Genomic DNA, 18,077 nt, shown 5'->3' with positions numbered 1-18,077 from the left:
TAATAAAGTTCAGTCGGGCTGCAAGGACTGGAATAAATTTAGTCCGACTCAAAAACTGAAACATTTATTTCTGCTAACTCAAATTCAATCTGCTAATAAAAATTGAATAACATTCAAGAGGAATAAATATCTATTCAAAAGTATTAAGCACAGAATACTAAAACAGTAAGTCTATGAATATGATCGATGAGATTTTGGAAAGGCTTCAGTTTTCAATCCTCCGCGGTATATTCAAATACTGCCGCGCATGTGCACTTCACCTTGGCCAGAAAGCGTATTATAAATACTAATGTGATGACACTAACATCATGAAAGGAAAGCTGGGATGCTCCTAAGGGTCTTTGTAAGTTTGATGAGCTCAGCTTGTGCCCTCAGGCGTCCACAGGATTCTGTATCAAATCGTTTGGAGAAGAGGCTTATAAACACAAACATCCGTTTTCCTGATAGTGTTACAATGCTTCTATTGTACCTCATACATATTGTACATAATGCTTTTGCCTATTTGCTATCAAGGTGCTTTGCAGAATCCAGGCATTGGTTATATCCACCATAGAGAAGTTGACATCTTTATGTTCATTAAAGAGCAAATTATCAAATAGCCAAGTTTGGTCCAGTTTTGTTGACAGACAAAAAATTTTTGTTGGATAGGAACAAATGAAGTATTATTGCCCAGACAGACAGTTGGCTCAAATATTTGCCTGTTGAAGGAGAAGTGCATTTCTGTGTTTGTTCTGTAATGGCAGTATTTAGCTCTTTTGTCGCATGACAGAGAGATGGAAGACAAAATGCTTCAATTGAGAAGGATTCAAAGGTTTCATCAAAAGGACGAAAGTTCAAACCGGATTTAAGCTAAAAACGACTCTTTAGTGGGTCTTGTATTTTTGAAGCATGAACGCCAAACGGATGGTTTCTTCGGCAAATCATGTACAACGTTGTCGTCCTCTTATATGAAATTGTTGAGTTTCATTCCTCGGATGGCATATACAAGATGACAAATATAAGAATCTCCTTAGTAGTGTTAGGACCAGCAGAGCAAAGTCGGCGACGAGAAACGACAATGGAGGAATAAGAGAGATTAAAAGAGTCGCTCGTAAGACTTGTGTTCGATAATGTAACAACATACTGCATTCAAACGCTTTACCATATGCTAATTATTCGTTACAGATACATGCCGTAGGCCTGGATAATGTCATCCACCTACCGGATGAAGTCAGAGACAAGGTCGGCAAAGGGACTGCCAAGGACGCAGGTGGGGTCAGTGAGACAGGACACAAACTGAAGGTCGGTAAACTGGAGTTTGAAGCCATTATGAGACATTTGGACAATATGGTAAGATTTCCAAAAATGCAAAAATTCCAACTCACTTGGCCTGCAACGTCTGTGCAGCAGACCAACTAGCCTTATTTGCATTTAAAGATCTGGGCAGACATAGCAAGCATTTACTATGCTAATTGCCAACCGATGGCGTCGCTAGTTAACGTATGAGGTTTTTGATCATATGTGTACCAAGCTAATACGCTTTATTAAGTGAGATAATTCAGTGAGAAGTGAGTTGTAGGAAGTCAGTGTGGAAAAGCAGGTAGCTTTGGTCAGTCAAAGTAAACAGCTGTGACGTATCAGGATGGTTGGATACACCATTCGATTTGATTTGTGTCTTACTTGAAACTCTAATTGTTACAGCTTGATACTCTCTTAGATTCAATATATATATATATATATATATATATATAGTATTGGCAAGCTCTTGACTTAATAATCAGAATGGTTTCATACGCTATTGAACATAATCGATACTTTATCAGTTTGGGGAACTTCATGAAGCTCCCTACAAGTGATCTGTCGCACACCCCACCCATTTTGAAAATATTTTCAAGATCACCTGCATCCAAAATTGTGCAGTATTTCATGGAAATGGCATAGAAAGGGAATGTTCCAATTAGTTTGTCCTGAATGCATCAAAGACAGCGAATGTGTGAGATTTTCAAAGAGATACTTGTGGAAGACTTGATATGTAATCATTTCAAGTAAAACAGCAAAGATGGAGGAATGTTGTGCTGCTGATGTTAGATGTAAGAGTGACTTAGATCTGCAACCAGCAAAAAAAATTTGATCACAGGAACTTTTTAATTTGTTACAGGGTTACATAACGGGCAACGTGTATGGCCAGCCGTTTGTGAGACACGAACTGAAGCCCAAGAGCGACGTCGCCTACCCAGCCGCCTCCACCAACTTCATCTACATCTACGACAACGAATTTGAGAAGAGCAGATACGAGTCACCGATCAAGATGTTGAACAGGAGGCAGGCAGAGGAGAAGATGAAATGGCTGAACACGCCAAACACATACTCCAAGGTGGAGGTAGCCCAAGAGTACGCCAACTGGGGAGAGGAAGGGGAAGACGAGGGCTACAAGACAAAGATACACCTGAGTGGTAGTGACATGTAATTGGTGGTAGGTACATCATCCGTTTGACAGAATCACCCGACACAATCCTTAATTTTGGGCAATTTGGGGACTTTGACAATTCAAGACATCGAAGAGGCACTTGCCAAGGTGATGAAAATGTTTTGATTTTAGCACTTTCCAGAAATAAAAAAATCTAAATCTAAAATGTCCTACAGATGGAATTATCAGAAATTAGTCATCCTTTGTTTGTTTGCTATTTATTTAGCAAATGTTTGATCTTTTCAGAGGGAGAACAGGGATAGAAGGGTTGTTGGGGGGAGGGGGAAGCGGGATTGTCACCATTCTGGACAATGTGATCCGGGGCGGTGATTTGTTTCAAATATTGATGGGGTACATTTGCTTGGGTGCAGGCGTGTAGCAACTTTCATCCCCCAAATTGTTCTCGCGCTTTGTGATATTTTGTATATTACTATCTAAGCGGAGCGCCACCATCGGTTGGCACGCAGCGTACAAGAAAATTTCTGGTTTTGATAGCCCCCAGATCACCGAAAATGGCACTTCTCAGGCTTGAAAATGACCAACCAGATGTACACTTTTGCGTGAGAACCAAGTTTTTTCCAAATAGTTTTTTTTTCATCCATTACCTATTTTAAGATTGACACCAGTCACACATCATCTGGACCTCATTGCATCTCCTGTGGATCATTGCTTTTGTAGGTAATACTATGTAACGGCCCACAATACCCGTCAGCCCCACTTTTCGAGGTTTTAAAGCCCATTATTTGTTCAGAATTTGAATAAAAAATTCACTTCAAACATGCCAATAATGTTGCACAAAATATCATCTATGGACAACCGATATAGAAAAAAACCTTCAACCCCTAACAGACCGGTCAAAATTGCACGAGTAGAGGGAAGAATGATGAAGAATGTTGGTCAGGGAATTTTCCAAAATTCAGACACAGTTAATTTATTGGTGAACAAATATTAAAACCTCTTATAACAGCTACTATAAAACTTTGATATCATAAAAAAAAATACAAAAAAAAAGTTGGGGGGGCGGTCTCCCCCTTCGCCCCCTGACTACGCTCCTGCGGTTAGAAATCTTGTAGAAAACAGGCCAAATGGAAACCCAGTGATTATGCGTCATCCACAACTCTTCTCTCTGGTTACATTTTTCACAGTGGGTAGGTGACAAGGACCCTAAGAGTGGTGATGCAGTCGCTATCACCGATCCACAACAGTTTGCAAGACAGGGACAAGATTATATGGAGTACAAGAAGAAGGTTATACTGTACGTTGATGACGTTATACACTGTTATTTCTAATTGATTGTTTTATTTTTGTTATTTGTCACCACTTTCTCCTTCGTCTCACTTCTTTCCCATTTTTTTGCCTTTCCCCTAATTCGGTCTTCCGAGGAGTGAATGATGTATCTGGTATGTTATAAAAAAAGTGGTAAAAAAAAAAGGATAATGTAAAAGTGTATCAGTGGGTGATGCCCTGGATTCGTTGAAGCAGACTCCCCACGTAGGTAGGGTTCTCCCCTTGTAGGGAGCGGACTCCCCATTAAGGGAGCCATTTCCACATGTAGGGAGGGTTCACCCAAGAAAGTTTTTTAAGTTGTGCTATTTACTACTTTTGTATTTTTATAGTAGGTTGAAGCGGATGGGTGTATATTTCCTCACGCCCCCGACCCCCTTCCCACCCAGGATCATTTTACACACAGCAGACCCTTAGCAAGCCTCAAAAATTTGCTGTGAGAACTTTAAACATTCTTAAATCTCTCCTCCTTAGTATCACTATTCAATGTCCTCTTAGTGTTATGTTATGTGTCTTCTTAGTGCTATGTTATGTGTTCTGTCATTCTGACATCTTTGATAGATGTCCCAAAGAGTGTCTGCCGGTGAAGTTTCCGTAACCATATTACCCAGAAATGAAAAATTGATGAGGTCACACCTGCATCCAACAGAACGAGGCATTTAGCACTCATGCCACATGCTCCTTGCAGCTGGTGCCAGGACCGCGGTGGCAAAAGGCATGAATTTTTAATGCCTCATCCTTAATGGCAGAGAGACTATGAATAGAAGTGTTATAATGTTACCAACGAGGATGTTGTCTACTCTTTGAATTTCAGATTAGGCAAGAGCGTTTTGGGGATAAGACGCACCCTGGACCCATCTCTGAAGTTCTGGCAGGTATAGCTTATGGAGATGCTTGCAGAACACAGGTGCGTTGGAATATTCCTTGTCTCTGGCCCCCTATACCTTCCATTCTTCTCCCCACCCCACCCCCTCTGCAGTTATCTATTAAGTCCACATTCTTAAAGGATATCTCTTGTTTTAGATTATGAAGAGCAGAGCCACCCACCTATTTCTGTTTATAGATTGTTTATGATTTGCATACTAGTATAAAGTATACCGACTAAGTTTGGTAGTATGTCAGCTGATAAGGCTTTTTGTTTCATGGACAAGACGGTAATAAGTTGGTGTAGGGTTACACAGCAGTTGTACAGGTATGCTACTGTAGACAAGGACAATAAAGCGCCCTCGCTACCTGTTGTGTTCTAACGCGTCTCATACCAGCACAACAGTGTCCTGTTTCATTTAAGCTTTTACACTGGTTCGGGAGTAAACCACCTGTATCAGCCCGATGACCCTCTAGTAATATTGTAAACATTGATCAAGATCTAATAATATGGTAAAGTTTGATCAAGGTACCAGTTTACAGTCGTTAGGATACGATTGATGTGTACTTATTAAAGTGTGGTGAAAGTGACGGATGGTCTCGACATTCCTGCCGTTAGGTTCTATGTAAGTAATATCAGTGAATGTACCACAAGAAAGTACATGAGCTACAGGGAAAAGTTGAGATATTAGCCACTCCCCCTCCTCCCCCCACCCCACTCCACCCAGTAAAATGTGTGGGAAAATTGACACTGAAGCTAGTACTTGGACATGCCACTGGAGTTGCACTTCATGTTAAAATCAATAGGTTGAACAAACTTCCATTGGTAAGATCGAATTAATTGATCAATCTCAACTTACTAAAGCCAGCTTACTCGGAAACAAATATCTTTCAGTTATGGCTTGTTTTGATATTCTTCATTAATGATTACACAAAGTGATTGGTTTTAAGTGTAGAAATCATGTCACCTTTTATGTGAGTCATAAATCAATACTTTGCTTTACTTTTGTTGGTGAACTCTGTTTGATCAGTGCTGTTCTACCCAACCTCTACCCCCCACCTATCCCCACCCCCCAAATTGCAGTTGTTTTCGGATTGGTTTGACTAGACTCACATGTTTGAAAGACTTGCCTGCAGCTTTTGTTTACTTTTCAATTGAGTGTTTTGTTTTGAATTTATTTTTGAAGTGATATTGTTTTCGTAAGCTTCACTTTCACCCTTTTTTTGCATGAAAAAATGTTTTTATGGTAATGTGTGTATCTTTGCTGAACATCAGAAAGAAAAAAAATACAAGAAGATAATTTCATAATGAAACTATTGTTTAGAGAATTAATACCCAGGAGATTCTCAAAGAATATTATTTTAGATTTGCCAGATTTTCTGAAAACATCGGTTCTGATCCTGCCAGACTCTATGTTTATTGTTCAGTTAAAGTAGCATTCAGCTTGAAAAATCTCAATAAAAAACCAAACCATGTATTCCATATCAAATACGAACATAATTGATGTTCAAATGATAAAAATTACACAAAGAGGAAGTTTTCACCTCCGACTATGTCCATATTAGCTGTTAGCGTTAGTCTTTACCATGTTTTTACTGTTTCTAGCTTTAGTGTTTGGCTAACAAACAGTTTAAAACAAAAAAAAATGGGGAAAAAAGTGCTCCTTTAATCTAAATTGCCTGCATGGAATATAGCTCCACTTTTAGTCAAATTACAGTAGTGCATGTCACCTTTAAACCCTGTCTTTCTTCAATCTCCTTAAACTAGATCCCCCAAAATTGCTTGACTTTCTCTCCAAACTGGGATGTTGCCTCGACCAAAAAGAGGGGAGAAAGGAGAAACTTTTCTTTCTTAATTCAGCCATGTTTTTGGGCATTTGCTACAATGATGTGATTTTGCTGTGACGTTGTCACAACGTGTCACAGTCTGTATTTACTCTGTCGTTGTCGTTGATGTTGTTGCAAGTTTTGGTTTCCTTCCCCACTCGGTCGACCAGGATGCGCCACTGTCGGATTCTCGTGACGGTATGTAACCAGGCCAACAGGAATAGGAAATAAATTTAATAACAAAACAAGAACAATAGCGCATCTTGGGAATAAAAGCAACCGAAATATCATCATTTTGTCACGGTGGATTTATATTTCAGACTTGAGGTTTCCGTATTATCTATGAGGACATTATTAGAACAAACATCAGTAGCAACTGAAGTTCTCTCTCACCCTGTTTACTTCATCCATTTTCATTTTTCTTGGTGGTGAAGGGTGATGGGTGTGGGGAAGTGGGGGGTTAAATGCCACCCTGAATATTTAAAATATGCAAAATTCTTAAAACCACAGAAAGATCAAATGTAAGAGTGGATCAAGATGTCTTACTTTACTTTTCATATAGCAGAAGGGACAGAGGTGATCAGGCTAATTAGCCATGTGAAGTTGCACCTCTTTGGGCGTGGGTTGGAGGGGGAGAAATACACCAAGGGTTTCGTACAGAAATATTGCATAATATTGCCTTCACCTGGTGGTAATTAGAATTGAATGAAAAGTGTAGTACGTTAAATGCTACTTCACAAAATTGATTGATCTTTTAGCTTTCAATTCAGGCTTCGTCTCTGAAATGCTCTCTCAACCGATTCTCCATTCAGTGATAAAAGGACATCTGGATTCAACTTTAAGTCTCTGCTTGTTTGTTTGTTTCTGTCCTCTCTAAATATGAAAGTCTCAATATCTGTCCCATCCATGTTTTGCCATGCCAAGCATCATATATTTACGGACTAATTGCACCCATTTCGACGGTGCTGAAGTAAAACTCATTAAAGTGTTTTTAGGGAACTATCCAGTAGCTACTGGACCCGACTGTCAACTTATTTTCTATGGTTTCAATTTTTTCTTTAAATCCATGGGGATATGGGTATTTTGAGTTTTTCATATGACGTAAACACAAACAAAAATGTTGGTCATGAATAGCACACAGCTCCTCTGTTTTTACTTACATTTCAAAACTGAGTAAATTGGTTGGTTTTATAACTTGCCTCGTAGTTGTGTTCTGATGAATATCCTTCATTGTTTGTACTTACTTTCATGTGATATTTAGGTATAAAACCCCATTATGCCTTCCATTATAAACACGAACAAACTGTTCCCTAACCCTATTTTGGTACCATTGTGTAGTTAATAAGCAGACAATCTTGTAGGTGCATTGTTTGCCAAATATTTTGGCTGAATCTCAGAGAACGAGAGAGAATAGAAACCTCCAAAACATTATTATTCAGACTGTCCAGATGGAATGCATAGTGAGACTTTAACATCAAAGGACAAGATGTACAGTGACCTTTGAGTTAATGTTATATATTCTTTGATGGTATAATATTCCTTTTATTACCCTTATATTTCTTACATCATGGTGAAGCGTGTAAAACCTACCTTTATAATCCCCACTGGTTTCATACACAGTGTATCAAAGACTGGAACAGTATGAACTACAGTATCTTTTTAACTGTTTCCATTCATTTAGAAGATAGTGTGCTTAACAGGTCCCATTGGGCCCCAATAAGCTTTTGCTGCCCTATCTAACCCACTAATCTGCTCCCAGGGAGGACGAGAACCACTCTCCTTCCAATTCAACACTGGCCCAATATTACTATCCTTTAGTTGGTACCCCCTGAGCTGCTCCTTGGTACAGCTCTCAACCCAACTAGAGTCCGCCGTAACTATGTTACATAACCCTGGGGTCTCTATCGGAGGGTTGGCAGGCAATGCTCCCGAATGCACCATGAGGGGATCACTTCTCGACAAAGCGTCTGCATTGGCATGCACTCTGCCAGGCCTAGTTTCTATCTGAAAATCATATGTGCCCAGCACTTCCAGCCACCTAGCTACCTGACCCTCAGGGATTTAAAGTTATACAACCAACGGAGGGAGCCATGATCCGTGCGTAACAAAAATTTCCTGCCATAAAGGTAGGGGCGGAAATTCTTAATAAAAGTTACAACAGCAAGAAGCTCTCTACGTGTTACGGAATACTTCTTTTCACTACTGCTTAGCGTACGACTGGCATAGGCTGCAGGATGTTCTTCACCCTGAATGGTCTGAGACAACACAGCCCCTATTGCCGTATTGCTAGCATCAGTATCAAGGATAAACATCTGACTAAAATTTGGGTAGGCTAATGCGGGAGCTGTCGTCAGTTTAGATTTCAGAGTCTGAAATCGTTCTTCACACTCCTCAGACCACAGAAACCTTTGGCCTTTCTTTGTTAGTGCATGTAGGGGACTGGCAATTTCTGCAAAGTTCCTAATAAATTTCCTGTAATAGGAACACAGTCCCAGAAATTCCCTTAGTTGCTTCAGTACGTGTTGTGGGAGGGGGCCAATCTGTGATTGCTTCGATCTTACTGGGATCGGTACCCACCCCGTGATCAGAGACAATGTGATCTAAATACTTGACTTCCTTTTTGAGCAAGTCACACTTGGAAGGCTTAAGCTTCAACCCTGCCCCCCTTAATCGGTGGAAAACTTCTCCTAGGCGTACTAAATGCTCCTCTATCGTGGGGGCATATATTATGATATCATCGATATATATAAGACATATTTGCCAATGTAACCCACGAAGTACCTGCTCCATTAATCTCTGAAAAGTGGCAGGGGCGTTGCACAATCCAAAAGGTAACACATTAAACTCATAAAGACCACTACCCATTGAGAAGGCTGTCTTCTCCCTGTCTCTACGGTCCATTTCGACTTGCCAGTACCCATTTTTTAGATCAAGGGTAGAAAACCACTTAGCCCCTGACAATGCATCTAAGCTATCATCTATCCTAGGCAATGGAAAGGCGTCTTTTTTAGTAACGTCATTTAACCCACGATAGTCTATACAAAACCGCAAAGAGCCATCTTTCTTTTTCACTAGTACCACTGGGGAGGACCACGCACTCTTAGAAGGAGAAATGACGCCTTGTGTCAACATCTCATTCACTTCGGCCTGTGCTTCTACCCGTTTATGAAAGGGGAGTCTCCTAGGGAGCTGTGGGATTGGGGTTGCATCACCCGTATCAATGCAATGCTTAACCAACCCAGTCCTTCCTAAGGGGTCACCTTCGCAAGAGAACACACTACGGTTATCCTGCAAAAACTGCCTCAAACGAATACGCTCACAATCGGGTACACACTCCCCACTTCGATGGAGCAAATCTTCCATCTCGGCCGGTAACCCACTGGTATAATTGTTCTCTACCTCATCTACCTCCACAACGTTGGCAATGGGGGAAACTATGCCTACATGGGTACCTTTGTACAATGTTAGAGGATTCGAAGTACCATTTAATAGTCTAATAGGGACAGTCCTAGAAGTATCAACTAAAGCACGTCCAACCATAACATGGCGGCTTTCAGGCACTCCGGGTTTAGTTTCCAGTAGGCCTGGCCCATTCAGCTTCCCCGGGGGCACTCCATGTATCAATTCTAACACCCCTGACACCATAATCTCGCTCTCTGCAGGGATAAAAGACTGTCTCAACCAGTGCTACCCTAATTGACTGATCCAGCGGAGTCTCACAAAGAGGAACAGCTAAGCGGGTCCTACCAACAAACAATAAGGGTTCACCTCCCAATTGTATGAAACATTCATGTTCTCTTAAAAAGTCAATTCCAAGTAAACCAGGGGCAGTGATACTGGCAACTAGGACTTGCACTGGAATCTTCAGGGTGTGAAATTTGAAGGTTAAATTACATTTATCTTTTACTTGGAGTGGCCTACCATCAACACCGGCAAAACTGGCTCCTGTCTCAGTAAGTGGAGCCAAATTACCTGCAGAGCATAAACACTCCCATGTCTGAACACTAATGATGGTAGTACCAGCGCCAGTATCTACTAAAAAAGGAATCTCGGTATTAGAGATACATATATTTGCACACAAAGCTCCCCCTGACTTGACCTCCCCATTTCCAAAAATTTGCAGGGCTTCAGTTCGCTCAGTCGAGGGGCACCCCTCATCCCCGACTGACTCTAGTTTCCTGATCCCTGTCTACTTGGCTTAGAGGGACAGTACCGGCTAATGTGACCTAACTGCCCATGCACACCTCCAACACTGCATGGGACCAGGCCCAGACCCAGTCAAAGGGGGTGGCGCTGGCGGACCTTGCTGAACAAATTGACTTAACCTAGCATTGTCCTCCAAAACTTTTCCCAATTGTACTTCCAGCCTATCCAATCTTTCAGTAATTCCGCCAACCGTATCCGACGATGCCGAAACAGTATAGGCAGAACGCTGGGGTTTCATCACCCCCTCTGCCTGGTCAATAGCCTCCACCTCAAGGGCAAGATGCAGAGCATCTTCTATTGTCTTGGGTCTACCCCTTCGAACAACAATCCTAGCCAAGGGCATAGGAACCGGGGGGCTGGGGGGCACCAGCCCCCCCAGTGAAAAATGTGGAGGGGCGGAAGTATCATTCTGCCCCCCCGCTTCGCAAGTCAGAAAACCCCTTTTTCATTTCCAAATGAGAAAAAAAATCTCATTTGGAGCACCAACTTGCATCTAAGGCCAGGTGAAAATACGAAATTAAGTTTACAAAACGGAGTGGGTGTTGAAGTGTGCTATATTGCACCAAATTGCATCTGAGGCCACCTGGAAATGCAAAAAATTCCAAAGGGGATGGGTGTTCCCCTCCCCTTAGACCCCTCCCCCAGGCCGGTCATCAATCTTCAGCCCCCCCACTCAAAAGTACCTTCCTACGCCACTGATCCCTGTCACGTAAAGCACCCAAAAAAGACTCTAGAGCTAACTCGTCATGTGCTCGCATATCAAGGCCAGGATAAGCCTCTATCACTTCCCGACGGATTGAAGAGCACAGCCCAGGTAAGGTCTCACCCTCTGCCCGTACTCTAGATCTTAATTTTGCCCTTCTGGTGCTAGTCAGGGCCGCTGGAGCAAAATATCTAGAAAGTGCGTTTACAGTGGTCTCATAACTACCACGGTCTGTAGATGATAGTCCCATATATACCTCCTGGGCGTGCCCAGTTAACTTAGCTACCAGGAATTTTGATTTTTCTAATTCCGTCCACCCATTAATCTCGCCACATACTGTAAAATGAGTCAGGTAATGATCCCACTTTCTTTTCCCATCATAACTATCTGGCATAATAAAAGGTTTACGGAACGAGTCACCTAAGGCATTTGAATTACGAACCCCTCTGCCTGGCGAAGTACCCCTATTATTTAACCAATCCCTATCCCTGGTAAGATTAAATTGACAAACCTCCGCTTCTCTCTCCAGTGCCTCTATCTCGACAATAAGCCTCTCCACAGAGTCCCCCCACATCTCTCTCGACGTGCAGCCATCTCGCCTCCTTCCAGAAACCAGGCTTACTTAAAGGTAAAGAAACTTGGTATGATATTAAATTGTCAAAATAAAAATAACTCGCAAATACCATGGGGCTCCAAAGCCCTGCCAGCAAACTTGAAATAGGGAGGTGGGGTGACAAAAATAATCCCACTTCTGACACCAATTTCTGTAACGCCCTTGTACCCTGGCCGAGCGGTAGCGTGGGAAATCAGGCAGCTGGAGGCCACCTGATGTCAGGGCAGGGGAAGGGGGGAGGCGAAGACTTATGCTAGCAGGGCTTGAACCAATACACAAAAAAGAGAGAAGAATATAGTTAAAGAGAACTGGGTCTCAAATCAACAATTTAATAGCTTAATTAACTTTAAACATACACTTAACAAAAATAAGGCAGTGACTTTCTGCCGTACACAAATATAAAAGCAAACAACGGGCAGAAATAACAAATACACTACATACCAGGGCGTGGGCAGCACGGCTCTTAAGAATCACGAGAGTGAATACCCGACACGTGGCGCCAACGGCAGACTAAACAAATACTGCCTAATGTGGTCCCGCCCCGATTAACTTCTGCAATACCTCCGGGGAGAGCCCTAATTTGACCCTACCTCCGGAGTCTATAACATGCAAAGAAGCCAGCCAGGACGGGAAATTATTAGTTGTACAATACAAAAGGAATGGCGCCCCGTAGTCAGCCCTCACTCCCGGACCCGCTCCCTAAAATAAATGAACCTTGCCTTTAAAATAATACTATACTGTAATTGCCGTGCTGCTCACCGCTGGTCTCCAGTTCTCTGCCCGAACTTCAACGAAATAAATTAAGTGTCCACAAAACAAAATACATAAGAAAAACAACGTCTTAATTAAACAAGGTAAAGAGAGCAAGTGAAAGTAAAATAGATAAACGGTAAACAGAACAACTCGCGTAAGAAAAGTGCGAATGCCTGGAATGCTGGTGATGGCAGACGACGGGGAGAGCGAAAGAGACCTGCATAATAAAATAAAAGTAAATGGAATGGTGAATGAATTGACAACAAATCGCAGGGTAAATTATTCAAACAAAACGGGAAAACATATTCTTAGTAGCCCTGGGCGCATTCTAAATAAGGGGTACACGCATCCCGAACAACCCAGGCGTAACAATAGTACAGTATTCAAATGGTGGCCTTTACTGTAGAGTTGTTTACTCTATTGTTCACTCTGATAGTTGAGTATAATTAAGTTACATAATATATGCTGCAAGACACTTGGGGCGATATTTTATGAAGGAAGTACGTTCCTTTGTAGCTACTTGTTCTGTTTGCTATATGATCTAACTGTTAACAATGAATTATTTGACAACCTGTAGGCTTTATTTTCACACTCAAATGAGTACTTATTTATTAATACCCACATTGTTGATTATTATAGATGTGATTGAACACACAATATCACAACCTAATTAAAAGGCTTGTATTAGTATACATCTCTCTCCAGAGGCTCCAGTTCACTGTACTTTCATCAAGGGATGTCATTTTCTTATCATGTTTTCAGTTTTAGTACTTTTATCTTTTATGTTACTGTTTAATTATCATTCAATTGTGGTGTGTATGTATGCTGTTGATAAATAAAAAGGATTCCAACTTCCACAGAGTGGTAAAATAAATGGCTGTCCTTTGAGTTTCTTATAAAGCTAAGATTTATATCAGAGCTGTAACATTATGTAAATGTGGTTTTCTGTTTCTTAATCTTGGCGTCCAATTGCACTACACATCCAACAAGTGCAGATACCCCCTCCCCCCATACCAAATCTAAGAATGGGGTTACACGGCCCTTGTTATAATAATAATGAGCAGTTATTTTTACAAAGCTTAACCAAACACAAATGTGGGAGAAGCCCGCACAGGCGTATGGATCACAACTTACACTACGGGTGGCTTTCAATTCAACATTTTATATAAAATTTAGAAACTCATTTCAGATGGGAAAACTGTAGACTGCTCTTGGATGATAAACCCACCTTACATAGAACCTCCTGATTGCCAAACCTCATTGCTTCAAATGCCATTGCCTTTATCCACTCGATCACAGCACCAGCTAGTGGTTCATCCTAGATGAAACCTGGCAGAGGGAGGGGGGGGGGCACCTAAGATCAGACGCGGCGGAACGTAAAAATTATTGGGGGGGCTAATGTGTGGAGACTATCTAAGCGGAGCGCCACCATCGGTTGGCGCGGAGCGTACAAGAAAATTTTGGGTTTTTTCAAACCCCCAGATGGCCGGAATCGGCACTTCCCGAGTGTTTTATGCTGCGAATACCTAGCCCTTAAATATGGGTCTCAAGCCTGCAATTTCTCAGATTGCACGTAAAAGTCTGTAAAAACATTGTAATTTGTATATTCGATGGTGTTTTAAGAGAGTAGCTACTACTCGTAGTGTACTTGCAAAGACGTTTTTGAGTGTAGTAAGGGCAGTGGCGGAGCTAGGGGTATTGGTCAGGGTGGGGGCAAGAATGGTCTGTAGGGGCGCTTTCGACACTAAGCGGAGCACCACCACAGGTTGGCGCGGTGCGTACAGAAAATTTCTGAGTAAAGATACTCCCTAGATTGCAGGAAATGACCCTTTCCGGGCCTTGCTAATTTGCAGATAAACGGAGAATAAATAGGTGTCGTCGCCATTTTGTCGGAAAATTACACCAACAGAATATGACAAATGTCAATAGGTATATGAGAGCGCAATAAAATAGTCAATAATCGCGAATAAGTAAAAAGTAGTGAAAAGCTGAAAAGGGCGCCAGCAGTCCATTTGAGTCAAGGGGGGGGGGGGGCTGACTGTATATATGAACGCTCCGCCACTAAGTAAGGGGATGTTGGAGAACTGGCTCAAATAAGGCAAGTCATTGGCCTAAGACGAAGTTGTGTTACGCTTACCGGTACTCACACTCACTGCTTCCACTTTTCACGGGGCGTGAAGACGCGGTTGGGGTGACAATGTGGTCTATAGCCAGGGGACGGGCCGAGGGTCTCCCAGCAATTACTAAAATTATTACACCTATATAGTATACGTGTGCATCGGACAGATCGACAAGTATGCATTGAAAATGGGCAGTTGCACGTTTCGGAGCCTTGGTAAATATTGGGGGGGCTAATCATGCATTTGCCCCCTCAACTTTTTCATTGGGGGGGCTGAGCCCCCCCAAGCCCCCCCGGTTCCGCCGCCACTGCCTAAGATACAGTTACAGCAACTGAAGTAGATATAACTATTGATTCTATTAAAATTTAGCAAACCTCTACTTTACCCAACCTCTACTTCAAGACATGCATAAGGAACAGATGCTCTAGAACTCTGCACAACTGTACTTTAAGAACAAAACCTCTACATGGATCACAGAAACAGTGAATTTCATTTAATACCTTCATTTATATTGGAGAATGGGTTAAAAATTCAGACAATTTATCTAAAAAATCTCAAATGTGACATTTTATTACAAAATTCAAGCAGTTTTTGCCAAAATTTGTTGTATCTGAAAATGTTCATGCAGCTAGCTAAACAATTTTAGGCTGACATTTTTATGTCAAGATTCGCCTCAAGAGTCCGGCCCCCTCAAAAAGTGTAAATTATTATCTTTAGAATGTCTGTCCCATGGATACGCCAGACCTACACCCTCGCCCCCCCCCCGGGTTGATCATGACAGTACGCCTACTGTCCCGCCTAGGCCTAATGCCAGACCAACCCATTCGAGTAATGATATATTGGTCATTAAAACAACTTTTGTGACGAGATTCGCAGCGAACTCAAAATTTTGGGATCTTACGGCCCCTCAGATGGCCGGAAACATCACATCCCGGGTCATCTAAGCTGAATCTATACTGTCTCCATATTTGTATTGTGTCTATTTTTTTTTCATTCCAGGGGAAAAAATATCTTGAAATAAAAAAAATCTCTGAAATTTTGCGGACGCTGTAGCGTTCACGTGTGTCGTAACGGTATTATTTTTCACGAATCGTATAGGTAACGTTGCTTTCAGTCGGGCATATTTAGCACGATCGGCTTTGAGTAATTTCCGATCCTGGCGGTTCTGAGATAATTCGCATTTTGGTGTGATGAAATGAATTTCACGCTAGCAATGATACACTTTCACAGGAAAAACACTGTGGGCCTACAATGCGGGAGATTCTTCAAAAATGCAGGAGTTTTTGGGAAAATGCGGGAGATTCGGACAGGTGGGCGGGTGAGCGGGAGACGACCCGAAAATGCGGGTGACACCCGACCAAAGCGGGTGACTTGGCAGCACTGAATGATTTCAAATGGATATGCATCTAGCATGTCATTGCTAGTTTATTATTTTTTTTTTCAATTAATACGTTGATATATTATGCGGTGTTTGCCCACATGGCTTGCCATAGACGCACACGGTCGTGGTCAAAGGTTAAGCAACGGAGCGCGAATTATGATCTGTATATAAAGCTCACGAAAGGTTACACGAGCAGTGCAGTTCGCTTCCTGGCAGCCGTTGGCTAACAATTCATACGTAATTGTAATTTGTAGCCTATTCTGTATGGGGGGTAACTGCCAAAGAATGTGAATGGCAGATATATTCGCCAGCTCGAAGGTTGTGTATTAGTTTTGTGGAGCAAGTTAGTACTTCACATTGTTTGAGTCAGCGAGCGTGAGAAATTACGCTAGCCTATCATATAATAGCATCGCTTAGGCCTAACGATAGGCTAGCTCACGTAGGCACTGGCGTCTATACTAGTTGGAATGCTAATCTAGGCCTAATATGATATTCACTAGACAATTAACGTAAGTAAAGTAAGTCACTTTATATCTTCCGACAAAATACTAGACCTAGCAGGTTTGGGCCTAATTACTTTCTGGTTAAGGCTAGTACAGTTAGGCTAGGCCTAACTTAATTAGCCTAGGCCCTGTCTTTAAATTCCTACCAGAGTAGCCTACCATAGCCTAGGCTATGCGATCTAGCCCTTAACACTAACAAGTAACAGTAACACATCCTCAAGAAACTAACTCGCAGCCAGACAAATTAGCTTAGGATGAAAGCTCTCTCTCTTTCCTTTTTTTTTTTCCATCATGACAGGCAAGGCCGTTGGTTTCTTCTCCAACTTTCAGGAATAAAAACAATTGTTTCCTCCCTGAAATTATTTTTAGGGGTTGAAACCAACGTTTTTCAGGGGAGGAAAGAAAGACGGCTTGGCTGTGGAAAGAATCAATTTAGGTAGTGAAGCAACTGTACGTTGTAAATGTGTCTTGTGATTTAGGAGAGTTTGGTGAAAGAAAGGAACATATTTCAAAGAGACACTTGTAGGATGGTGACTTTGAAGTTCGCCCACTTAAGACTTAAAACACCCCAAAACTAAATCTTCTGGTATAAATCATTTGAAAATATACTTCATATGGTGGGAGAATTTTGTTATAGTACGATACACGGCCAAACTTTCTTTCCTGCAAACTGTTTTCACGTTGTTTTCCAAGAAGATTCTTCGTGATTGTGGAACTGGTATTTCTTGCTAGAGTATTGCGAATTTCGGCCACGCAACCTACAGTGTGGCGCTGGTAAAAATTGGTGGCGCTGTTGCTCTTTCAGTAATTATAACAGACTTCATAGATCTTCGTCATTTTATTGACAAATATGTAAGTAATTTCTTGCACACGGGTCATTTTGGAGAGAAAATAACTGTAGCTTCGTACTTTTTGGTGAAATTTGGCTCTTCCTGTAGGTTTTCATGGTGAAAATCGTGTATTTCTTAGGGTGCCCGAACTTCGCAGTATGGCGAACTTCGCAATACTGACTATACTTGTAGTTATTGAAGAAACTGGTAAATAGGAAAACAAGGAGAGGAACCAAGGAGGGCATACCTATTGGCTAAATTGTCTATGTTATTTCATTCCCACAATGAATGCCATACAAGCAAACAACCCATTACCACTATGAATTCCACGCATGTAAATTACCCCATTTTCGCATACAATCCTATGCAAACAATCCAGCCTATTCACAAACATTTTTTTATCTTCCAATCACTGAACAGTTACACAAGGAAGATACCTGGTCACATTTTCTATTTTCATATATCACAACTTTCTTTAGCTTACTCTACAAGAATATGCAGCCAGAGCCTACAGAACAACAGTCTCCTCCCTTGAAAATAGTATGTT

The 18,077-nt window shown here is 41.7% G+C and overlaps 1 protein-coding gene across 14 annotated transcripts in view; it reads left to right on the top strand.

The window, feature by feature from the left end:
* LOC139980911 (gamma-adducin-like) overlaps positions 1 to 18,077 on the top strand; it is a 64,978-nt gene that overhangs the window by 34,754 nt on the left and 12,147 nt on the right. For 6 of the 14 annotated variants that reach the window (XR_011797729.1, XR_011797730.1, XR_011797731.1 and 3 more), the window contains 2 exons: positions 3,592 to 3,701; positions 4,545 to 4,637. Coding sequence is in view for 1 of the 14 variants with exons in the window: in XM_071992946.1 (XP_071849047.1) it covers positions 1,309 to 1,329; positions 2,138 to 2,446 (330 nt within the window). In the remaining 13 variants the exon portion in view is untranslated. Of the gene's footprint in view, positions 1 to 1,164; positions 1,330 to 2,137; positions 2,555 to 3,061; positions 3,125 to 3,591; positions 3,702 to 4,544; positions 4,638 to 15,132; positions 18,071 to 18,077 lie in introns of those variants that run through there. The other 8 variants (XM_071992954.1, XM_071992949.1, XM_071992952.1 and 5 more) reach the window with 4 other exon arrangements.

The sequence above is a fragment of the Apostichopus japonicus genome, chromosome 15, assembly GCF_037975245.1.
Source record: "Apostichopus japonicus isolate 1M-3 chromosome 15, ASM3797524v1, whole genome shotgun sequence".
In the NCBI taxonomy this organism is placed as follows: Eukaryota; Metazoa; Echinodermata; class Holothuroidea; order Aspidochirotida; family Stichopodidae; genus Apostichopus; species Apostichopus japonicus.
Note: the sequence above shows the minus strand (reverse complement) of the source record. Positions and strands in the feature narration are given on the sequence as shown.